The sequence below is a fragment of the Mandrillus leucophaeus genome, unplaced genomic scaffold, assembly GCF_000951045.1.
Source record: "Mandrillus leucophaeus isolate KB7577 unplaced genomic scaffold, Mleu.le_1.0 Scaffold371, whole genome shotgun sequence".
Classification (NCBI taxonomy): Eukaryota; Metazoa; Chordata; class Mammalia; order Primates; family Cercopithecidae; genus Mandrillus; species Mandrillus leucophaeus.
The window spans coordinates 1,631,547-1,656,908 of NW_012103932.1; the positions used below are offsets into that span (position 1 = coordinate 1,631,547).

At 52.8% G+C, this 25,362-nt stretch overlaps 1 protein-coding gene across 1 annotated transcript in view; it reads right to left on the reverse strand.

The window, feature by feature from the left end:
• MROH5 (maestro heat-like repeat family member 5) overlaps positions 1-25,362 on the reverse strand; it is a 70,493-nt gene that overhangs the window by 445 nt on the left and 44,686 nt on the right. The window contains exons 20-29 of the mRNA XM_011990155.1: positions 14,479-14,638; positions 12,797-12,978; positions 7,207-7,350; positions 6,718-6,832; positions 5,792-5,935; positions 2,585-2,761; positions 1,812-1,967; positions 1,025-1,147; positions 725-827; positions 445-519 (exon numbers count right to left, since the gene is read on the reverse strand). Coding sequence (XP_011845545.1) covers positions 445-519; positions 725-827; positions 1,025-1,147; positions 1,812-1,967; positions 2,585-2,761; positions 5,792-5,935; positions 6,718-6,832; positions 7,207-7,350; positions 12,797-12,978; positions 14,479-14,638 — 1,379 coding nt within the window. The remainder of the gene's footprint in view (positions 1-444; positions 520-724; positions 828-1,024; positions 1,148-1,811; positions 1,968-2,584; positions 2,762-5,791; positions 5,936-6,717; positions 6,833-7,206; positions 7,351-12,796; positions 12,979-14,478; positions 14,639-25,362) is intronic.

Sequence of the window (25,362 nt, forward strand, 5' to 3'; positions counted from 1 at the left end):
GACCCCAGCCGGGAGCAGCCCCTTTACCCCAGCCCGGGTGGGGTGGGGTGGGGTGTGGGGGGTGGGTGGGGCCGGCTCAGACCCCACCTCCTGTGACTCCAGGCCTGGGTTGCTTCCCTCCACTACTCACCCACCACCCCCATTCCCCGGCCCCTTGTTCTATTGGTGCCATGAGGCAGCTGTGGAGTGGGTGTGAGCCTCAGGCCCCAAGTGCCCTGATGGGGGCCTGGGGAGGGGAAGGGTCAACCTCAGCCTCAAGACATGAAGGTGGGATGGGGGCTGGGCACTGCTCAGGAGGCCTGTGTCTTTGTCCTGATGCTGGGTATGGGGGCGGGGGTTCCCCTCTGGGGCCTCAGTCTTGCTGTCGGTGCCATGGGTCTGAAGAGCGCTGGGCAGGGGTGGGAGGGTGTGGGCTGCGGGGGCTCTGGAGGGAGGACTGCTTACTGCACAATAGCAGGTTGATGTCCCCGGCATTCAGCATCTGGAACACGGCCTGGGGATGGCAGCAGATGGTGTGGCCTGTGCGACAGACGGGCAGCTGGCGGCTCGGGCTCCCTGTCTCCTGGGGGGCTCCAGCCCATCCCTCCACCCCTGCCCCTCTTCAGCCCCAAGCCCCTCCTCATCCACCCCCTTTCCTCTCTTGTGGGCGGTGGGTCAGGGAGGGTCAAGGGTGTTTGGGTGGGGCAGGCCTGGGGGTCTCCAAGCCCGGCCCTGCCCCCCGCACCTATGAAGAGCACCGCCCAGGTCTTGATGTGGCAGGAGTGGCTGTGCAGGTAGCTGAGGGCCTGTGACAAGTGGATGCTGAATTCCTCCTGGCTGCGGGTCATCTGGCCGGAGGAGAGCACACCTGGCTGGGGCGGGTTGGGGGGCCCTGGGGATACCAGGGTCTTCCGGCCCCAGCTTGCCTTGCCCAGCCCCTGGAGCTGCCATAGCAGCTGTGTGTGAGACGGGAGTGAATGGGGAGCCGCAAGCCTGATCCCCACTCCCTGGCCCTGTTCCTCCCCACCGATCCCAGGCCCCTCACCAGGCAGGTCCAGAGGAAGTGGCGGGCGCTGAGGCCCCTCTCCCAGGCCAGCGTGCAGAAGAGGGTGTGCCGCAGCCGCCAGCGGAGAAGCACAGCACAGCGGTAGAAGGTGAACTTAGCCCGCTGCAGGGACAGGCATGGAGGGTCACCCTCCGTGTCTGAGCCCTTTCCCCTAGAGACCACAGGCCTCCGTGGGCACTGGAGGCAGCCTGCTGTGGGGGTGTTCCCTGGCTCTGTCCTGCTTGTGCCCCTTGGCAAGCCTCCGGGACCCTGGCAACAGCACCTGGCCCCCCGGAGCCCAGGCTGGCCTGCCCGCCGCCCTGCCCCTGCCTCTGCCCCTTCCACTGTTGCCGCGTATCTTTTTCCCCATGGCAGGGAGACCTGCAAGGCCAAGTTGTGACTTCATGGGCTGTGCACACGGCGTGTGCTGAAACAGCAGGCAGGGTGCAGTCCATTTTCACACAACCTCTGTGAACTGCTGCACCCCCCGCCCCGTGACAGGCACTGGGGGCACAGCAGTGAGCAGAAAAGACCAGGTCGTGCCGCATTGACGGCAAGCCTCGCTTGCATGCGTGGGTGCATCGGGGAGCGGGCAGGCCAACTGTGGCCAGAGAAACCAGTGCAGGTGGCCAGACCCTCTGCCCACCACTTGCTGCCCCGTGGGAGCTCCCCCAACTCTTAGGCAGCCCTGCTGCCATCCATCTGCCCTGTCCCCTGGCCGCCTGTGGGCCCCAGCCCTGGCCAAGGTGAAGGCCTACCACCTGCCTTTCCTGGGGTGGGCACTGACCGTGGTGACAGCTGGGCATTGATCCTTCAGGTGGAGGAGCAGGGGCACCATGCTCTGGTGCACCTGGGTCCGCAGGCCACTCAGCTCCCTGTCTGCCATGGCCGCCACCAGGTCCCCGAACAGTGCCATGGCTGCTGCCCGAATCCTGTCCCGCTCCTGCAAGGAGGAGGCTCAGAGGCACGGCCAGACCTGTCTAGGGGCCCCAGCTTTTGTCCAAGTTGGGATCCCACACCTCATTGTAGGGGTGTAACTCAGTTCCTTCGGCAGGATTCCTTCACCCAGGCTCTTGGCTCCCGGGGAAGGGCTGGGGCTCCCCGCTCACACAGGGCTCTCTGGCGTCCCTGAGGACGTAAGAATCACATCTCCCTTCTACTCACAACTCCATCCTGGCAGCCCAGGCCTCATGAATGCATTTGAGGGGCGCCTGTCCCCCTGATTTCCCAGTGAAGGAAAAACAGCCACACTAACCGTGCTGACATGTCAGAAAGTTACATCTGGGTAAGCCTGTTGTGGGGCCGGAGACCAGTGCACTTGGAGACTGAATGTAAGAACTAGTTCAGCCCTGTGGTGAAGGGGCAAGCGCCAGGGACCCACCGAGCCCACCTGCACAGTGCCTACCTCAACTGAGGGCCACAAGCGGGCAGCTCCCCTGGGCCTGGGCCTCCCTGCCTGCAGCTTGGGGTCCCCCCTTTGGCAGAGGAAGGGAGCTGGGTTGGGAGGAGGGTCCTGAAGGGCGTGAGCAGGAGGTAGCCCCGCCCTGCCCCAGTGCTCACATCATTAAAGAAGGAGCGTGCACTGATGGCAACACTGAGGCTCTGGCTCCCTGTGCTCTGCGCGCCCAGTCGGTGCAGCATGTCTGACACGGTGTCCATGATGCACACAATCACCTGCTCGCTGCTCTGGAAGAAGCCGTTGAGGAAGGGCCGCAGCTGTCCCCGGAGCAGGCTTCCCTGGGGGTGGTGGCAGCTGGTGGGCAGAGAGCACCAGGACCCGCTGGCCCCATGCCCCACCTCACCCTCCCAGTTGCTCCCCTCACCCCATCTGCACTGTGGGCCGGGGGGTGGTGATTCAGAGCTGTGGGTTCCGGCCTGGCCCTGCCCGCCACGGGGAGCTGTGCCCCTACCTGGGCTTTGTCCACCAGGAGCTGTGTGGCCTGGACAGGGTGGCCTCTTTTCTGAGACAGGGTCTCACTCTGTCACCCAGGCTGGAGTACAGTGGTGTGGTCATAGCTTACTGCAGCCTTGACCTCCCAGGCTCAAGCAATCCTACATAGCGTCCTGAGTATCTGGGACTACAGGTGCATGCCACCTGACTTTTTGTTTTTGCTTTTGTTTTTGGTAGAGATGGGGTCTCACTATGTTGCCTAGGCTGGTCTCAAACTCCTGGGGTTGAGCAATCCACCAGCCTTGGCCTCCTAAAGTGTTGGGATTACAGGTGTGAGCCAACACATTCGACTTGTCTTTTTTTTTTTTTTAAATTAATTTTCAGCCAGTTCTGTCTGCTCCACTTGACTGCGTGTTTGCAGTGAGTTCCTGAGTTACCGGGATGAATGGTCAGAAAGCGGTGTGCCCACCAATGGATGTTTCCTGCCATTGGGCCCCTTAGCAGTGACTTGTGTGCAAACCAGGGTGATTTTTACAACTTTTAAACAAGTTTATAGCAACTTTGTTGGCTTTCAAAGCTGTTTGCTTTGAAAATATTAAATTCATTTTCAGCAAGTGAGTCATTCAACAGACACACTTTGTGAACATCTGTGTGTGCAGTCCGTGCTTGAAGACCAGGGTTCTGGCCAGGTCAGAACAGGACAACAGAATGAAATTGTAATGGAAATGGCGAGAAAAGAAAATAAAAATGCATAGCTTGGCCTAGTTCCGCTCAGTGAGAGTGCAGCGGGGTGGCCTGCCCCAGCCACACCTGGTTCAGCCTGCACATCTCCAAGCCGGCAGGCCTCTTTGGCTGGCAGTGCTCTCAGGACCTGTCTCCTCTGGCCTGCTGTGGCTGCTCGCCCACATCCCACGTGATGCCAGGTGGGGAACCACTCCCTCTTCTCTGGACCTGGTCCTCCTGATCTAGCAGGGCCCTTCTTTGCCTTTCTGTATTGCCTGTATTCAGTGCAGGGTACAGGGGAGGCACATGGAAACTTCCCACTGATCATCTCTCTGCCTGGGAGAACATTTGGTGCAGATATAACCAAACACTGAATGAATGAATGAATGAATGAGGGAGCAAACATGTAAATAACTGATTGAGTGAATGAGTAGACATATAAAGAATGAACAAAATAAATATTGCAAGAATGACTCATAGATGAAGGACCCGAAGAACAAGTGGGTGGGTGGAGGGATATGTGGGTGGATGGGGGGATGAATGGATGGATGAATGGAGGGATGGATGAATGGGTAGATGGATGGAGGCATGGATAGAGAGATGAATGGGTGGGTCGATGGTTGGATGGATGGAGGGATGACTGGAGAAATGAATGGATGGGTGGGTGGATGGAGGCATAGGTGGAGGGATGAATGGGTGAGTGGATGGATAGGTAGGTGAATAGTTGGATGGTGGTTGGATGGATGGTGGCATGGATGGAGAGAGGAATGGATGGGTAGGTGAATAGCTGGATGAATGTGTGGGTGGATGGTTGGATGGATTGATGAGTGGAGGGATGAATGGGTAGGTAGATGGGTGGGTGGATGGATGGATGGGAAGATGATTGGGTGGGTGGATGGATGGAGGCGTGGATGGAGAGATGAAGAGATGGGTAGGTGAATAGCTGGATGAATGGGTGGGTAGGTGGATGGATGAAGGATGGAGGGATGAACAGATCAATGAGGAAGTGCTATCTAGTCTCCATCTTCCATTAAGCACCTACGATGCATCATGCACAATGCAAAGGGCTTTGCCAACTGTGACCCTAATGGAGGTCAGTCTTCTTAACCATGTGGGGACCTGTGATTGGAGGAGAGTCAGAGTGAACTAGTCTGCTAGGCAAATGACTTTGGGATCTCTTTGGAAACGGCCCCTTCCGCTGCCTTCCCATGATCACACTTTTCTCCCACAAGCCCTGAAAATATTTATGTTCATAACATCCTTCTCCAGCAACAACAGAAATAGGGGCTGGGCATGTCGCCTTCCCTCTGGGGTCCTAATGCAGCCCTGGGGTGGATGAGGGGAGGCTAAGGCTCCACACTTCCTGATCAGGTGAGAAAATCTCTGCCTCGAACTCAGTGTTTTCATGGTGCAGAGTCAGCCAGGTAGGAAGTTTGCTGCTGCCAGCCAGTGCCTCTAGGGCTGACCACGTGCCAGGAACTGGTCTCCGCATGGCACTCATGACCTGCCTACCACAAGAGGCAGGCACTATTACTGCTCCCATTTTACAGATGTGGTCACTGAGGCCTGGAGAGCTGACAAAGCCTGCCAGCTAGAAGGTGCTGGAGTGGGGATAGGTCCAGGGCCTGGACTCTTAACCACTGCATGGTGCCCTCGTGCTGTGGGGGCTGTAGCTGGGGTAAGGCCAGATCCCCCAAAGGTGGCATTGCAGGCCTTCCCTCCCACAGCTGTCCATGATGGGATACGCGTTATTATGGTGAAGAGGTAGAATTGGTTGGGACTGGAGAAGTCAGCAATGGGTTGGAGAGGCCCATTCATCAGATTCTCAGAGGGCGTTCTCCTCTCTGGGTGAGCTTTGGGATGCCACCTGGCGGGCTTCACGGTGGCCACCTGGAGACCTGCAACAAGGCCCCTCTCTCTCTCAGGTGTGGAGGAGACTGTCCCCGGGGAATAGATACTTTGACCCCTCCCACAACCTGCCCCATTCTACATATGAGGAAACAGGCCCAGAGAGGTGGAGTCAGCTGTCCCAAGCCACACCACCCAAAGTGACAGAGCTGGGATTCCAACCCTGTGGCCCTTGCCTACACCCGGTGCACTGGCTGTTCCGTGGGGTCGGATGTGCGCCAGAAGCCGTGTCCGACAGCCCTTACCTTATCTGGGTGGAAGAGGATGTTGCTTAGGCCCTGCAGACTCAACACACGGACCTCAGGGCTGGGGTCCTGGAGGCCTTGTGTCAGCACGGTCAAGGCGGCTTGTTTGGGAAGCACCTCCGGCAGGGCAGGGCTGTAGAGGAACTGGGGTGGCCCCCGGAGGGCAGGCAGGTCACTCTTTTTTGAGGCGCCTGCGTCTGTTGAGGGGTGGGCCTTTAGGACCGGGGTCCAGTGGGAGTTTCAGGGAGGGAGGTTGACCAGTGCCCTCTGGGTATCTTGGTTAACAAGTATTTGAAACCTACCTGGTGCAACCCCTCAATGTACAGCTGGGGAAACTGAGCCCCAGAAAGGGAAAGGGCCTTGCCTAAGGTTACACAGCGAGGTAAGGCCTCACTTGTTATCAAGAGCCAGGCTTGTGGGGCACCTGGGGATAGAGCTCCCATGGAGGGCGACCCAGGCAGCTGGTGGTTGGGAACTGACATGAGGCTTTCGCTTGGGTTCCCCTACTAGTGTCAGTTACGGAAACAGCACCCTCCTCGCCCCAGTCCCACCCCTGCCTGAGCTCACAGCTGCAAAGTGTGCCATGCCCAGCGGCATCTGCTTCTACCCATTCCCCTTTGGCTTCACCCTGAGTCCCACAGGCAGGACAGGGCTGATGTTGGAGCCTGGACCTACCTGAGTCTGCTCCCAGTGCCCCTTCAGCTCTGCAGGGATTGTGCCAGGGAGGGCCGAGTGGGGAGACAGGTCCCCAAAAGCTGCGGACCCCCTCCAAGGGCTGGGAGTGGGAAGGCAGGGGTACGAGGGGGTCTGTCTGGGTAGCCTCCTTGCTCAGGGTGAGCTCTGGCATGGGTTTTGCTGGGGTGTGAAGGAGGCTGGAGAAGGAGGCTCAGGCATCTGAGGTGCTCCCTGCCGGCCTGCACCCCTACCTCGGTGAGGATGAGGATGGCCACCTTCCTCTCACGCTCCTCTGGGCTCTGCAGGCTGGGCAGCAGCTGACGCAGCACCGCTCTGATCTGCCTACAGTGATTCTGCACCATGGCCCTGCAGGGGTGGGCCTGGGCTAGTGGTCACTGCCCAGAGCCCACCCTCCTGCCCCCACCCATCTCATCAGGGCCAGCATCCCGGAGTGCCCCGACGTGGCGGGCACGTTCCCACTCGCTTTGCACTCACTGACTGCCCACTGTGTGCCAGGCTTGGGCTGGACATGTGGGAGACAGAGAAGCAGGCATAGCCCTTGTTCCCTAGGAGGTCACAGGCCAGGGTGAGGCCTGGGGGAAGATGCTGCATCAGCGGGCTCTGAGTGTGTGCCTGTGACCGGGGGCAGGGGGCCGTGGCCTGTTGCTGCAGTCCAGATAGCCCCCTGGATGGGCGTGGCCTGAAGCAGGCTGCCTTGACCTGCCCTGGCCCCACCGTACCTGGCAAGGAGGCCCACGCCCTTCGGGTAGGTGTGGATGGTGGTGAAGAGCTCCCAGGATCCCTGCAGCTCCAGGTGGGCAAAGTCACGCCAGTGCCCCGTGGTGGACAGCAGGCTCTTCAGTGCCTCCAGTGACGTGCTGCAGCTGAGCAGAGGGGGCTCAGGGCTTGCCTCAGGCCACAAGCGGCCCCCTGGGCCACCCCCTGCCCTGGGAAGGGTGCCCGGCTGACCCAGATAGAAAGGCACATTCTGGTTCCTGTGCCTGGCATCACTGAGGCCTCCTGGGGCTGCTCTCTCCTGCCCTGTTTTACGTGGAAATGCTGGGGCCTAGGATTGGCGGAGCTGGGCCGGGCACGGGGAGGCAGCGTGTGCCCAGTCAGACCCTGGGTCTTGCTTGGGCAGAGATCAGGGGGTGCCCTTCTAGGGAGGGGCACCCTGCTGAAGGGCACCTGCCCTTCAGCTCGAGGATGGCAGCATTTAAATATGGGCGAAGAGTACGGAGGGTAGCAGCGGGCGAGGGCGCGGGAGAGCCAGGGCGTGTGGCATAGTGGAGCCCAGAGAAGTGTCCATTCTCCACTCCCGAGATTCCTCTGCCCTCGGAGGACATGGAGAAATGCGGCAGCACTGGCCCTCACTTGTGAGTGACGGAAAAAGATGCCGTGCATGGCTTGTGGTGTCACCATGTGCTTGGTACTTGCCAGGTACCATGGGCAGTGCCTCACCTGCCCAGCTGAGGTGGCCCTCTACTGTCACTGTCCATCAGCAGACAAGGGAGCAGTCCTGTCACACAGCCTGGCCAAGGGCACAGAGGTGGGGTCAAGCTGGGCCCTGGCTCCAAACCTGCCAGTGATGTCACTGTCACAGGATGTCACTGTCACTGAACGCAGTCCCTGGGGCACAGGTAGACAGCCCCAGAATGCCGGCCAGTGAAACATGAGATGGCCCTGGCTTGCTGGCTTGTCTCACTGTTCCAGCCACACACCCCCACCCCTGCCCCCCGCACTTGGTCAGTGTGAGTGCATCACCCTGGATGTGTGAGCATGCCCGGACGAGGCTGTCAGCTTGGACCAGGCACGTTTCTGAGCAGATTTGCAAAACCGAGTGTCAAATGATGAAATGCCATCCGTGGAAGCTCTGACAGTGCCAATCCAAATGCCAGCTGGCTTGTCCTCTCTCCCCGAGCTGTGTCATAAAAAGAGGCAGCATTTTCCAGGTCACTGGTCTCAGCCACAATGTGACAATCGTTTTCAGAAGAAGGGGACTTGGTAGGGGGAGTGGCATTTTGTTTGCTCTGGGAGGACTCCAGAAGCTTCTGGTCCTGTGACTTCTTGGGCACTGTGATGGCTTGTTCTTCGAGATTGCCTTGTCCCTGCAGTCCCCGCAGGGCTTCCAGAAAGATGGGCTGATTCAGCATTCTCGGGAGTCCACGCCCAACTCCCCTGCAGGTCCGTAGAACTCACCTCCAGCCCAGGACCCCACGCAATGCTCAGGGACATGTGTCTCCTGAAATCCATACATAGCCCCAAGACCGATGAAGGCGGAGCCCCTTGAGTCCCTGCCTGCCCATGGACTCAAGGAACCACCCTCTGTTCCTGCTGGTCCCAATGTCACTGCTTGCCTTCAACCTCTTTGGACACTTGGCATCCCAGTGATGCCTGCCCCATACTCGACCAACCCTCCTTTCCCCACTCTGGCCCCGGAGAGGGTAAAGGCGCTTGAGAAAGAGGAGGCAAAGCCCCTCTGCTCTCCACACTCCTCCGCAGCGTGAGGGTCCATGAGACCCCCTTCCCTCTCCCACTACCTCCTGCTCTTCTGGTTTTATTTTTATTTTTAATTGTGGTAAAATAACACGTCTCATAAAATTTATCATTTTAAGTATACAGGTCAGTGGCATTGAGCACATTCATAATACTATGCAACCATCACCACCACCCATCTCCAGAACATTCTCCTCTTCCCACACTGAAACTCTGTCCCCATTAAACATTAACTCCCCATTCTCCCTCCATCGAGTCCCTGGCACCCAGCATTCTACTTTCTGTCTCTTTAGATTTGGCTACTCATGGACCTTAAGTAAGTGGACTCACACAGTATTTGACTGGCTTGTTTCACTCAGCAGAATGTGCTCAAGGTTCATCCATGTTGTAGCATCAGAATTTCCTTCCTTTTCAAGGCTAAGTAGTATTCTGTTGTATGGATGGACCACGCTGCTTATTCTAATTCACCCATTGATGAACACTTGTGTTGCTTCTACCTTTTGGTTATCGTGAGTAACACTGCTGTGAGCAGGGTGTACAAATATCTGTCCCAGGTGTCTGCTTTCCTTTCTTTTGGGTGTACACCCATTAGTGGAATTCCTGGGCCATATGGAAATTCTATATTTAATTTTTTGAGGAACTTCCATATTCTATTCCAAAGCAGCTGCACCGTTTTACATTCCCACCAACAGTGCACAAGGCTTCCGATTTCCATCCTCGCCAACACTCATTTTCTGATTTCTTTTGGACAGTAACCAGCCTAATGGGTGTGAAGTTCCTCTTCTTCTTTTGATCACAAGCCTTTGGCCCCAAATCCCCGGGGGACAGAGGGAAAGATGAGGATGAGCTGAGGCTGAGAATGATGAGTGTCTTTGAAATGAAGAGAAACGATGTAGCCCGTTCGAATTAAACAGAGTTGGCCCACATGGATGACATGTGAGAACAATGAGAATTCCTTTGTGGGACAGGGTGGAGACTGGCTGGAGGAGGACCCAGCTGAGAACTGACCGACGCAGGAAACGTCTCTAAGGAAAAGGCTTTGTTAGTGGAGGAGCAGGGGAGAGGGAGGCCCCTCTGGCAGGCCTGGCAGCACCTGTTGCAGTCCTGCCTGGGGAAGGGTGCCCTGCTCGACCCCACTCGATGCTTGCTGGTCTCAGAGGCCTGCCCATCTAAGCAGGACATGAGAACTTCAGAGGCCCAGGGCTAGCCCAATCAGGCCTCAAGACTCGCCTGCTGCCCCACGGTGTCCTGTGCCACCCCCGCCGTGTTGGGCATGCAGAGACAGTGGCTACTCAGCACTGCCCATCCAGATGTCCTTCTGGGCCCCTGTCCCCACCTTGACAGTGCCACGGCAGCCTGGCAGGGACCTCAGACGCTGGGCCACCGGGATACACCTGGGTGACCCTGTGCTCTCATGCCTCCCTTCCTCCCTGGCTCCAGGGTGGCGCTGGGTGGCGTGGCTGCTGGTTTGGCAACTGGAGCCTGGGCCCCTTCACGGTGGTCGAAGAGACCTGGGCCCGTCCCGCTCTCTGGAGGGCGTGGGAGCCAGGCCTGGCCAATCAGAGCCGCACAGGCCCCTGTGGCCAACGTGATTGGTTCAGGAGTGGGCATGTGAACCAAGCTAGGCCAATCAGAGCCCAGGACTGTGTCCATGGTGAGAGTATTTCCTCTTGGGGCTGCGGGGGCTGCCGGGGCCACCTCCAGGGCTCCAGGAGAACCCGACCGGAGAGGGGCCAGGATGGGGGGCAGAGCGGCCTGAGCAGAAACCATCCGTGGCCCTGTGGGAGGCAGACGTCCCTGCTGTATGGGGAGCTTGAGAGAGAGAGAGACGTCCTTGCTGGTGGGGGAACCCGCGAGAGGCAGACAGCTTTCTCAGCTGTGTGAGGAGCCCCCAGTGAGACAGACATCCCTGCTGTGTGGGGAGCCCAAGAGAGACAGACAGACAGACGTCCTAGCTGTATGGGGACCCCGAGAGAGAGAGAGACGTCCTTGATGGTGGAGGAACCGGCGAGAGACAGACGTCTCAGCCGCAAGGGGAGCCCCCAGTGAGACAGACAGACGTCCTTGCTGTATGGGGAGCCCCCAGTGAGACAGACAGACGTCCTTGCTGTATGGGAGCCCGCGAGAGACAGACAGATGTCCTTGCTGTATGGGAGCCCGCGAGAGACAGACAGATGTCCTTGCTGTATGGGAGCCCGCGAGAGACAGACAGATGTCTCTGGCTCTTCGGGACCTTCCAGTCTATGGGTGCGGGCAGGAAAGCAGGTCAAAGGTGCAGATCGCAGATGGTAGCTGACGGCGGTGCTGCGGAGGGAATCAAGCGGCAGAGGGTGGGAGGCGCCGAAGGGGCTGCTATTTTAGAGGGTAGTGGGGGAGGCCTCAGCGAGGTGCGGGTGAGCAGAGCCTGCAGAGGCAGAATGGCTGCGGGAAGAACATTCCAGCAGCGGGAGGAGGAGACGGGGTGAGGCTTTCTCCCAACCCTCCCACGTACCAGGAGGAGAACGTTTTATTAGCTTATTAGGAAAGATTCATGCATTTTGCATGGTTGAACTGAATAAAAAAGGAACTTCATGCACATTTGAATTTAGAGGCAAGATGAGAAGAAGTGGCATTTTTTTTTTTAAGTGACTTGCCTTGGGGAGAGCTGTTAAAACTGACAAATTGCGTGACGCACATCATAATACAAACAAATGAAAAGAGTCGGCCCCAGCAGTTTTTAAAGACTTGCTTATTGGATTTTTGGAAATATGACCCGGTGCAGAGGGAAGATGAAGGCAGGCAGCCCTACTGAGGCCAGAATACGGCGGGCGGGGGAGCGGGCAGCTGGCCATGATGTCAGTCTGAGCATGTGCTGAGGGCCAGTGAGATGCCCAGGAGAGCCTGGAAAGGCATCTGCCCCCATGGGTGATCCCAGGTCGCCTCTGCGTGGACATACTGTGTGGCCTAGGGGAAGCCTCTGACCCTCTCTGAGCCTCAGTTGCCTCATCTGTAGAGCAGGGACAATGAGATTCATCTCGAGTCCTCGCAGGAAGCCCGTTGGGGTAAGATGTGGCTCGCTGCATGGGTGCTCTTGGTAACTGCTGTCCCCTTGGGGTCCCTGTATGGCAGCGACACTAAGTATCTCTACTGCCAAGCACCCTCAGGTGATGGGTAAGTGGGCCGAACAAAGTACCGCAACCCCTGTGGCCCTGGCCGTGGATGGAGCTTTGGGTTCATGACTGTTGTGGATTGAATTGTGTCCTCCCCGAAAAGAAAGCTATTGAAGTCAACCAACGGTACCTGTGACTGTGACCTTACTTGGAAAGAAGGTCTTTGCAGATGTTATCAAGTTGAGGTTGTTAGGGTGGGGCCCTAACCCAATGATTGGTGTCCTTATAAGAAGGGAAAATTTATTCAGATGCTAAATTTAACTGTTCAACTGCTGAACCACTCGACAGACATGAACTAAAGCTTAATTCTGACAGAGCTGGAAAAAAAAAAAAAAAAAAAAAAGAGAAATTTAAACACCAGCACACAAGGGAGAATGTCAGGTGACCACAGGGGTAGAGATGAGCGTGGTGCAGCCTCAGGCCCAGGAGCACCCGGTGTGGCCACGAGACACTGGGAACCAGAAGCAGTGAGGAAGGCCCCCGCAGGTTTCAGGGGAGCACACCCTGGTGACACCTTGGTTTTACACTTCTGGCCTCCAGTACTGGGAGATGTTGCTTTGAGTCCCTGGGGTGTGCATCTTTGTCACTGTGCCCTGTGAGGCTAACACAGTCTTTGCTCTTGGATGCCTGCGGAACCCTGTGTGTGTCTGGCCAGGCCAGGAGGCCTGGGAGGCTTTAGTCTTACCTTTGGGGGCTGGGTGCAGCCACCTCCTGGGCCTGCTGCTTGGGCTGGGGCTTCCAGGGCAGGTTCAGCTCCAAGACATAGTGCATCTGGGTGAGGAGGGCCAGGAAGAGCTTGGGGTAGGCCTCCTGCACGGCCTGCTTGAACTCCCGGGCAAACTGCAGCTCATGCAGCATGTTCATGGCCTGTCGGGGGCAGGCATGGAGTGAGGCTCCTACGCCCTGGGTCCCGGGACCAGGGGTTCTGACCTACTGTCCCACAAAAGCCACATCCTAGCATGCTCGTCCTTCCCCGCTCCAAGCTCTCCAGGACCAAGTCTGAGTGTCCACATGCCGTCCCTCCCTGTGGGACCTGACCCCTGTGCCTCTGCAGCCTCAGCCTGGCCCTCTCTGGCACCCTCTGGACCCACTGCTTGGGTCTCGCTGCTGCTGGATGGCCTAGTGGTCCCCAGCCTCCCCCAGCTGTCCACCTGGATGCTGTCCACCCTACACCCCTGCAGACCTCCAGCTCGACCCAGGGACTCCCCCAGACTGCACACTGGATGCCACCATCTGCCCTCTGCACTTTGTCCCTGTCTGAGGGGTGGCCTGCTGGCATCTGAGCCCTCTGCTCTGTTGCCTTGAAGGCAAGGTCCTATGCTGTGTGGTCCCACGATACCCTCAGCTCTGTGGCTGGCACACAGCAGGGCCTGATGCCTGGGAGTTGGGGAACCCATGGCCCTGGAAGGCAGAGTCAGCTGATAGCAGCCCCCAGCCCCAAAGGCCCTGCAGTGCCTGCCAGGGCACTCAGTCCAGAATGTTCTCAGGGTGGGGCCAGCACTGAGGAGTGACAACTGGGGGAGGGCAGGAACTGGCGGCGTGGTGGGGTACAGGGAAGGCTCCCCTACTGCCCCTGGGTGGGTCTCACCCATGCTGCTGTGGGGTCTCCTGGTAGGAGGCAGCATCAGCCCAGGGCCGACCAGGGCGGGGGTGTTGGGGATGGCCAGCTGACAAATCCCTGGGCCGAGGGGCTGCTCTCCCACCGGCCACCATTATTAAGCCCTCATCACACGCCTGCTGCAGGCAGTAGCTTGTCTGGCGGGCTCTGGGTGGCAGGGGAGCTGCTGTGAGTTCTGGGCCACTGCTGGGGGGCCTTTGGGGCAGGGACTCAGCCTGGAAAGCTCTAAACAGGAACACAGCTGTGGCCTCATCAGGGACCAGGTAAGGGGGACAGGTGTGGCCATGGCAGGAGGGGAGCTCATGGCTCCTGGGAGTGTAGAAGCAGTGCTGGGCTTATGAGGAAAACCGGGGGCTTCCTACAGGGGGGTGGTGGCTGCAGAGGGCAGCCTCTAAGATTCCTCTAGAATCTATGACCCCCCAGAACCCAAGCATGGGGAGGGCTCTCAAGTCTGTCCACACCCTTCTCCTCTACCTGAAGCCCCTCTCTGAGGCCTCCCCACAGTGACTGAGTGAGTCCCCTTGCCAGCCTGGGGGACGGACACGACTGTCCTGATTCACAGACAGGAGCCCACAGCCCTTGGCCAGGAGGTGGGAGCTGGACCTGTGTGGTCAGCCCTGGGCAGCTTTCCTCCAGGCTGGGGCTGGAATGGGTGTCTGCAGCCTGGATATGGGGTGCCCCCCTACAGCCTGGCATGGAGAGTCCTTGAGGTGCTACCAGTATCTGACAGGGCGGTGGCAGAGACTCACAGCCAGCGAACGCAGGTAGGTCTTCTCCTTGGGGCAGGGGCTGCTGTCACTGGCACTGGTGGGCAGTGGCCGCTCCCGCAGCCAGGCCAGCAGCATGGTCAACACCAGGTGGCTCGTGGGCTGCTCGGCCCCCAGGGCCCTCCACAGCTGGAAGGTGTGGCTGTGGGCAGAGAGGGCATGTGAGGGCAGTGCTGCCACCCAGGCCTGGCTGGGCTCAGCCACATGAGCAGGCCACCATCGCCAGGGCCTGGGTGCCTGGAACAGCAAACCTAGACTGGGTCCTGAGCCGGACCCTAGTGGGATGGGGCTCAGGGCAGATACGAGCATTGCAGGTCAGTGTGGGAGGGGCCCAAGGCAGGGGCTGGACAGGGGGTCCCTGGTCCCTGCCTGTGGTCTCACATCAGCTTCCTCCTGGGTCTTTCCACTTTTAGGGTCTCTCCGCTAGCTCCTCACTCATGCTGGAGGTTTCCTAATGTGCCCTGTCTCCCAACTGCTTGTCATCGTCCTGGGCTCCCAGGTCCTGCAGACCAGAGCCCCAGCTGGCAGTCAAAGCCACGGCCTCCAAGCCCTCTGCTCTCTGACCTCCAGCCCCTGCCTGTCCTTCCCTTCCTCCCCTTCCCTTCCTCTGGGCCCCTACACATGCATTCCTGCTGTTTGGAGCACTCCTTGTCCCTGACTAGTTCCCCCTCAGCCCTTAGGGCTCATCACAAAGTCACTTCCCTCTGGAAGCCTTCCCTGACCACTCCCTCCCGGTCTGGGTTTGCTGGGGCCCAGCTCCTCAGGCCCAACTTGCTTCAAGTGACAGGCCATCACTAGCATGAGCACAGTGCTTTACAGTTTGTAGAGTGCCCATTTTGCAGATGGGGCCACTAAGGACCGGAGAGAGGAGACCTGCCCTGATCAAGGCCCTGTCTTGGAACTGGGGAGCCTGGAGGCCAGGGCTGTCCAGTCCTGTGACCTTTCCATGGATCCATGGGGCATGGCTCAGTGAGGCCTGGAGGGAAGGAAGGCACAGCTGGGCTGCCCTGAGTTGCTGGTGACCACAGTGGTCCTGTTTACTACCCTAAATGGTCTTTGAGTCTGAGTGTTGGGTAGAAGGGGTTTGAGGGGCAGGAGGGCCCCTGGCATGAGGAGGCTGGGGCTGGGAGGACCACAGGAGGGTGGCTCCATGTGTTCCCACCTCTGCTTTAAGACAGACTCAAGGGTGGCTGCCCTGAAAACCCTGGGGAAGCCACTCCAGGACCATCTAACCCTTGGCTGGGTGGGCATCGCAGCTCGGAGGACTCCAGGAGTGTCCACTCAGCTGGAAAGAGCTGGGCCTTTGGAGTCAGAGGGTCTGGGCTCAGACCTCCACTCTGCCCGTGCTGGCTGTGTGACCTTGGGGAAGTCACTTAACCCCTCTGAGCCTTGGATTCCTGACCACAGAGTAGTGGGCAATGCCTGCCTCCAGAGGCTTAAGCAGGAGGATTCTCCCCTGAGCAAGCGTGTGTGCCCAGAGGGCGGGTGTTTCTATTCTGCTGCCCGCGGGCCTGCCCCTCAATCAGCAGGTGTGAGCCGAGCGCCATCACGTGCAGTGTCCCAGGGGACCAAGCAGTGGTGGAATCGGCAGGAGTCCCCGACCTCCTGTGCATGACAGCCTCGTGGGGACACAGCAGGAAGCGCAGTGTGCTGGATGCTCAATGCTGCTCGAGAGACAAAAGCAGTGTGGGGGGCCGGGGGAGAGTCTGGGTGCCTTTGGTTTCAGACAGGGCAGTCAGGGACGCATTCCCTGAGAAGGGGACACTTGAGCAAAGCCCTGAGGATATCGGGAGGGAGCCAGGCAGCGATGCGGGGGAGAGAAGCTTCCAGACAGCCCTGAGACAGCTTGATTCCTGGTGTGTTCAGGGGACGTAAAGGAAGGCCAGTGTCATTGCGGTGGAGTGGGGAGGGGAGAGGAGGAGAGGGAGACAGTGATATCATCGGGGCCACAGCACAACCTTGATGGCTGCTGTGGAGGCTTTGGCATTGGCTTTGAATGAGATGGGACCACTGGAGGATTTTACGCAGAGACGTGGCACAGGCCTACGTGTGTTCTTCAAGTACAGTGGGGGACGACTGGAAGTAGGCAAGTCACTGGAGGTGAGAGCCGGTGGTGTCTTGGACTACGGTGGTGGCAGCGGGGGCGGCACACAGGCAGAGGTGGAGCTGGCAGGGTTTCCTAGGGGATGGGATGTGGGTGTAGAGAAGAGTCGGACGGCACCAAGAATTCCAGCCTGAGATGCTGGGAGCAGAGTCACCAGGTGTGACATGGGGAAGCCTGCAGGAGGGGCAGGTTGGGAGAGGCCAGGGGTGTGGCCTGGTTGGGTCAGTGGGAGATGCCTGTGTGACATCCAAGGGCTGCTGTCAGGGGGTTGGGGGAAAGGCTTGGGCCAGAGGTGTCAGTATTTAGGGGATATTTAAAGCCATGGGAATGGATGTGGCCACCGTGAAACTGAGTGTAGCTGAGGAGGAGGATCAAGGGTCAGCCCTGTGGCCCCAGGGCTATGAAATTAGGGAGATGAGGAGGAGCCAGTGGAGGAGGCTGAGCAGGAGTGGCCCGGGAGGTAGGAGGAGAGCCGGGGAGGGCAGTGTTCCCAGGAGGAAAGAGTCACTGACTGAGTCAAATTCTGCTGACAGGTCACATAAGGTGGGGACAGAGAATGGACTATTGGACCTAGTGACGTGAGGTTACTGGTGACCTTGACGAGAACCATTTTATTGGAGCAGCAGTAGACAAAGTCTGGTTCATGTGGGTCAAAGAAGGAATGGGAGCTATAACTCACAACCCAAACACAAACAACCCAATTCAAAAGTGGAGAAAGGGCTTGAACAGGCATTTCTCTAAAAAGGATAGACAAGTGGCCGATAAGCACATGAAGAGATGCTCAATGTCACTAAGCATCAGAGAAACACAAATCGTCACTTCACACCCCCTAGGATGGCTACAGCCCCAAGATGAGAAATACCAAGAGCTGGCAAGTATGTGGAGAAACAGAAACCCTGGTACCTTGCTGGTGAAAATAGAGAATGGTGTAGTTGCTATGGAAAATGGTACAGCAGTTCCTCAAAAAGCTAAATATAGTACTGCCACATGGCCCAGAAACTTCACTCCTAGGTACACACCCAAAATAACTGAGAGAAGGGACTCGAACATGCTTGTATGCCAATGCTGACAGCGTCATTATTCATGACAGCCAAAAGGTGGAGGCAACCCAAGTGTCCATCAACAGATAAATGAATAAATAAAATATGGCGTACCCATGCAGTGGATTATTATTCAGCAATGAAAAGAAATGAAGTTCCGATACATGCTACAGCATGGATGAACCTTGAAAACATTAGGCAGAGGGAAATAATCCAGACCCAAAAGGACAAATATTGTATCATTCCACTTACATGAAATGTTGAGAATAGCCAAATTCATAAGACAGAAAGTGGATTAGAGGTTATCAAGCGCTATGGGGAGGGGAAGATGGGGAATTATAATTTAATAGTTATGGAGTTTCTGTTTGGAGTGATAAAAAAGTTTTAGAATTAGACAGTGGCAATAGCTGTGCAGCAGTTGCAAATATAATTAAAGCCACTGAATCATACACTTAAAAGTGAATAAAATGACAAAGTTTATATTATACATATTTTACTACAATTAAAAAATAACATAATATGCCAAACCCATTGAATTGTACACTTTAAATGGCCAAATTGTATAGTATGTGAGTTATATTTCAATAAATCTGTTTTTTAAAAAAGCGAACGAGATGACTTCTTCATCTTCCAGTAGTGGTGCACTAAGCTACTTGAATCAGCTCCTCCACTGAAAACAACTACAAAGGTTAGAGAAAATATAAACATGTAGGCTGGGCATGGTGGCTCACACCTGTAATTCCAGCACTTTGGGAGGCAGAGGTGGGTAGATCACTTGAGGTCAGGAGTTCGAGACCAGCCTGGCCAACATGGTGAAACCCCATTTCTACTAAAAATACAAAAATTAGGTGTGGTGGCACATGCCTATAATTCCAGCTACTTGGGAGGCTGAGGCAGGAGAATAGCTTCAACCTGGGAGGCAGAGGTTGCAGTGAGCCGAGATTGTGCCACTGCACTCCAACCTGGGTGACAAAGTGAGACCCTGTCTCAAAAAGAAAAAAAAAAAAATAAACAAGGGTCCTGAGAGTATTAAAGAGATGACGAGACTGTAAGAAATTGCAAGGCCAACATGTGGGGAATATGATGACCCTGAGGGGTTGGGAGCAGGAAAGCTACTGATGTCCTGGGGGCATCTGACAATTCTGGAAAATCAGATCCTTTGTTCTGACAGCCCTTGTGGGATGAAGGGACAGAGACCTAAGCTCAGAGACTGCACAACGTGGTTATTCTCATAGGAGACCCTCTGCCACTTCCAGGCTGGTGCCTAAGTGGATGTGAACAAACTCAAGCATATTTCAGCCACGTTTGAATTGCATGGGGGCATCCAGGGCATCTGAAGCACTGGATTTGGCTTAACGTAATCATGGGCTGCAGTGTCCTTAGGTGCCTGGCAGAGACGAAGACAAGTTGTCTTCATAATACCTTAATTTTGGGCCCCAAATAATTCCTACATTTTTTTTTTTCCAAAAACAACATCCAGTATGTAGTCAAAGATAATCAGACACATAAGGAAGCAGACTCCATCGGTAACATACAGTAAGAATAACAAATAAAGTAGAGCTGAAAACTTAGATATTAGAATTGTCAGGCATGAATATAAAACAAATATTTGATTATGAATAAAGAAATAAAAGACAAGCTTAAAAATGTCTTCAGGGATGAGGAAACTATAAATGATAGAGCAGGTGAGAAAAAGAACCAAACTGACATTTTAGAAATAAAAAATACCAAATCTGAAATAAAAAAATGCAATGGAAAACTTTAACATCACATTGACATGGTTAAAGGAGAATTAGTGAACTAGAAGATAACTCAAAATAAATTATACAGAATTCAGCAATGAGGGACACAAATATGGGGAAGCAGAAAGGAAGTAAGAAATTGTGCTGAGTATCTTCCGCCTGCCCCTGCAGATATAATCTCTGCTGTTCCCCATCCTGCCTCATGCCCCAGGAAGTTGACCTGTATAGACTGCATCAAGAAGCTCTCTTGACCTTTGACTTCCAGTTGACTTGGCTAATGGTAAGCACTAGCAGGAGGTCAGAAGGTGGGACTGGAGGAAAATCAGGGTATTTATACCCCAGAGTCTCTCCCTGTGGGTGGCCACAGGATTGCTGTGTCCATCTGTCCTGTGGTCTAGCCATATAGACATCCTTGATTCTGGGAGGACTCCCATTCCCTGACCCTTTAGTTCTAGAAGTTGGCAATGATTCAGCATTATTACTTTTCCTGGGGCACTAGCCCTTCCTCTGTCTGTCACATTAAACTCTACCCTTGTCCAATAGCTTTTTTACTGAATTTTCCAGCTCAACCAATTTGAGTGTGTTATCTGTTCCTGACAGTGCTCTGAGTGATATAGTGAAATAGAAGATATGGCGAGATATTGACATGTGCCTAATGAGTGCCCTAGAAGGAAAGTGAGAGAGAATGCAGGAGAAGCACTATGTGGAGAGATAATGGCTGGGATTCTTCCAGAACCAGAATATTCCAGAACAGGAATTCAAGACAGGATAAACATAAAGAAATCCATTCCTAGACACACTGTGGTGACTTATCAGACAAATAAAAACAAACTGTCCCAAACCAGAAGAAACAAAACAACAAACTTTCCCAAACCAGAAGAAACTAGAGTACTGTAAAACCAGTCACAGGATAAAGCACATAGAATCACGAAAAGAGCAGCAGTCCCACTGACAGCTGACTTCTCAACAGCAGCAATAGAAGCCAGTTGACAGTGGGATGTTAGCTTGGCATGCAGAAAGAAAATAACTGCCAACATAGAATTCTATACCCAGTGAAGTGTCTATCAAGATTGAAGATGAAATAAAGACATTTTCATATAAAAACTGAAAGCATTTGCTAACAGCAGACCCAAATTAAAGACAGTTCTAAAGGATGTGCTTTAGGTTGGAGGAAAATGGCCTCAGGTGAGGGGTGTGAGGCCTAAAAAGAAATGAAGAGCAAAGAAAATAGTGAAAATGTGGGCAACTCTAAATGAATATCGACTTGTGAGATTTAAAAATATACAAAATTAAACAACAAGGGCATTAAAATTGGGAGTGCGTTAAGTCAGTTGAAGACTTTGAAGGTTCTGTTTTTTGGTCTGGAAAGAAAGTAAAGGTGGTAAATTCAATCCCAACTATATAAACAACTGTATTACATGTAAATTGAATAGGTGCTTCAATTAAAGACAAAGGTCGTCAGGCTATTAAAAACCCAACGAAATACTGTTTACAAAAGACACATCTAAAACAAAAGCAATAGAAAGCAAAAGCAAAAGTCTGGAAAAAGACATACTATGCAATATCAACAAAAGAAAACTGGTGTTATTATATGACTAGAGCCTTAATATTAGACAATATAAACTCTAAAAAACGATAGTAATATTAGGCAAATGGAAATCTCCAACAAGTATATGCAACATAATGCCCTTCATATGAAAATATAAAAATTATAACTTATATGAAATTAGAAAAACAATAAAGTACTTTTAGGAATATGTTTAGTGCAATAAAACTAAATAAAAGGAAAGCAACGGAATGATGAACCTTAGGGTGAGCCAGGGGAATGCAAATTAGCAATGGCGGACAACACAATAGAAACGTGTGCAGGATACTTGAATAGGCATATCACCAAAGAGGCTAAAAAGAAATGAAAAGATGTTCAACTTCTTTATTTAATCATGAAAGTAGAAACGAATACCACAATACTGATTAATAGCACCACCAGACTGACTAAAAGTTTTGATTACTGGCTGAAAAGTGAATGCTAAGTGTTAGTAAATTGCAGAGTAACAGGAACTCTAAAAAAAATACTGCTGAGAGTGTGAATCAGTACAAGCTCTTTGGAAACATTTTGCATTATGTATTAGAGTTGGATATATGTATAGCTTTATGATGCAGGCATTTCCATCCTAGATGCAGACACTGTGGAAACTGAGAGCTTGTGTACATCCAGGCACATGTATAAGCAAGTTCACTGCAGCATTGCTAACCATAGTACCAAATAGGAAATTGTTGACCTATTGTAAAAAGACCCAAATGTTGACCTATAGTAAAAAGAATAATTGGCATTCATAAAATGGAATACTATACAGCAACAAAAATGAATGAACTACAACATGTTAAAATGAATCTTAGACACATCATATTGGGGGGAAAAAAAAAAGCCAGACAGGCTGGGCATGGTGGCTCATGCCTATAATCTCAGCGCTTTGGGAGGAGGCCAAGGTGGAAGGATTGCTTGAGACTAAGAGTTTGAGATCAGCCTGGGCAACATAATGAGACGCCATCTCCACAAAAAAAATAAATTAGCCAGGTGTGGTGATGCATGCCTGTACTCCTAGCTACTCATGAGGCTGAGGTGGGAGGATCACTTGAGCCCAGGAGTTTGAGGCTACAATAAGCTATGATTATACCACTACACTCCAGCCAGGGCAACTAAGCGATACCTTGTTTCAACAAACAAACAAACAAACAAACAAACACCCAAGCCAGACAACAGAAGAATATTACAAGACTACATATTGTACAATTCTGTTTATACTTTTAGGACACACCCCACCATTGTTTCATGTACTTCTAAGAAAGAAAAAATGGCCAAGATGGGAATCTTATAGGAGACCCCAACACAGAGCTGGGACCCAAAGGTCTGCATGTACAGTTTAAGGGTGATCAAAATAAACAAACAAAACTCGGCCCTGCAGGAAGAAAAATCGAGAAAACTTTCATGCTTCAGTCAGCATACTGGGTGGAAGTGGGAAGGGGTACGGATATCCTGAGAATTTGCACCCAAACCTGTTTGGATGCCTGAATTCACACCACCAGTGTGGCCCAGTAAAATCTCAAGCAGACACTTTTAAATGTAAAGTGGTCTCAAACTAACAGTGCCCCCAGGTGACTGGCAGAAAACTACGTAAATCCAGGTGTAAGGCACCATCAGTGTAAAATGCACCCTGACTTCATAAATGTTAAAATGTAAAAAAAAAAAAAAATGTTTCTTAGAATTGAGGAAATAAGATAAAAATTCCAATACAATAAAATAGAACTGTAAACTTCTAGGTAGCTGAAGACGATGCCTGTTGCCTAGGTCTCCGCCTCCAAAAATTTCCTTGAGATACAACAAAAAAACCAAGAAGGAAAATAAAACTGCACAAAAACTGTGACTCCAGTGCAAATTCAGAGAGTTCCCAAATTTCAAAATTACTCTAAGCAGAAAGAGAAGAGTGTCAACCTTAGCATGAAATCTCCACCGCTCCCGCCTCATCCCGTTCTACCATCAGGGTTTGATAAAGGCAGGCTGAGAGAAACTAGGGGGGAAGAGGGAAGGGAGGAGCTAGCAATAGGGCTTGAGATTGATATAAAGCCTAAAGCACCTTCTGGAAGACAAAGTCCACCCTAAGTCTTAAAAAAAAAAAAAAACAAAACTCAAGTGTCAGAGCCCCAATCACAGAGAAGTGACTTAAAAGTATGCCAGATTTGGAGGGTGGTCTTCAAAATGCACAGATTTTGGGAAAGAAAAGGGCAAAAAAGAAAGCAGAGGTATCCTTTGGAGATTAGGTAGTGATAGGGAAAGAGGTAAAAGGGAAAAATGTAGGGCCCTGCAATGGAAATGGAACCAAAACATTGGAGGATCCATAATCCTTTTGTTTACCACCCAAACAGTCTATTAAATTATCTGGACTTCGCTGTATTGACAGAAGAGGGTGCCATTGAACTTAAAATCATATAAAACACTCAAAGAACAGAAACATGAGCAGGAACAAAATTAACGGATCCATAGAATCATTGTAAAAATGAGAAAACAAAAATCAGCACACACAAAATAAGGACCTCGCCCTGGAAAAAATCACGATGCAGGAAAAAAACCCTAAGATAACATTCATTCTACGTGTCATTAAATATGCTCAAATAAGCATTTAAAGATATGAAAACTACCTGAATTATGAATTCAAAAAAGGACAAAAAAATCCAACAGGAGCTGAAAAGAGAGTTGATTGACTTCAGAAAAGAAATGGATGAGATAAAAAAAGTATCTCAGAAATGAAGAAAAATTACAAGGTGTCCAAGAGAGATAAGACTCTAATGATAATTTAATAAGGGGCATTTAGGAAAACAAGGAAAGCAACCAAGAGAATGAAAGTGAATTTAAGAAAAAGTAAAAGGGATCAGAGGGAAAGTAGTGAAAATGGAAGACAGTAGGAATAGCATTTGTATTATTGGAGTCCCTGAGGAAGAAAAACAGCAATGGAACATGACTAATATTTAAAACCGTAGGCCGGGCGCAGTGGCTCACACCTGTAATCCCAGCACTTTGAGAGGCTGAGGCGGGCGGATCACGAGGTCAGGAGATCGAGACCATCCTGGCTAACAAGGTGAAACCCCGTCTCTACTAAAAAATATAAAAAATTAGCTGGGCGTGGAGGCAGGCGCCTGTGGTCCCAGCTACTCGGGAGGCTGAGGCAGGAGAATGGCGTAAACCCGGGAGGCGGAGCTTGCAGTGAGCCGAGATTGCGCCACTGTACTCCATCCAGCCTGGGTGACAGAACGAGATTCCATCTCAAACAAAACAAAACAAAACAGAAGAGAACTGTAACCAAGAAAATTTTCCAGAAATAACAACCTCAAAAAAATCTCAATTATTTTTTTCTTCTGCCCGTGGACGCCCCTGAAGAAGCATTGCTAAAGTCTCTCTTCTCCCTGCCATCATGTGTAAGTCAGAGTCTCCTAAAGAGCCCGAACAGCTGAGGAAGCTCTTCGTTGGAGGGTTGAGCTTTGAAACAACTGATGAGAGCCTTGAGGAGCCATTCTGAGCAATGGGGCACGCTCCTGGACTGTGTGGTCATGAGGGACCCAAACACCAACACTCCAGGGGCTTTGGTTCGTCACATATGCCACTGTGGAAGAGGTGGATGTGCCATGAATGCAAGGCCACGCAAGGTGGATGGAAGAGTTGTGGAACCAAAGAGAACTGTCTCAAGAGAAGATTCTCAAAGACCAGGTGCCCACTTAACTGTGAAAAAGATATTTGTTGGTGGCATTAAAGGAGACACAGAAGAACATCACCTAAGAGATTATTTTGAACAGTTTGGGAAAATCGAAGTGACTGAAATCATAACTGACCGAGGCAGTGGCAAGAAAAGGGGCTTTGCCTTTGTAACCTTTGACGACCATGACTCCGTGGATAAGATTGTCATTCAGAAATACCATACTGTGAATGGCTACAGCTGTGAAGTTAGGAAAACCCCCGTCAAAGCAAGCGATGGCGAGTGCTTCATCCAGCCAAAAAGGTCGAAGTGGTTCTGGAAACTTTGGTGGTGGTTGTGGAGGTGATTTTGGTTGGAATGACAACTTTGGCCATGGAGAAAACTTTAGTGGTCATGGTGGCTTTGGTGGCAGCCATGGTGGTGGTGGATATGGTGGCAGTGGGGATGGCTATAGTGGATTTGGTAACGATGGAAGTCATTTTGGAGATGGTGGAAGCTGCAATGATTTTGGCAATTACAACAATGAGTCTTCAAATTTTGGCCCCATGAAGGGAGGAAACTTTGGAGCCAGAAACTCTGGCCCTTATGGTGGTGGAGGCCAATACTTTGCTAAACCATGAAACCAAGGTGGCTATGGTAGTTCCAGTAGCAGCAGTAGCTATGGCAGTGGCAGAAGATTTTAATTAGGAAACAAAGCTTAGCAGGAGAGGAGAGCCAGAGAAGTGACAGGGAAGCTA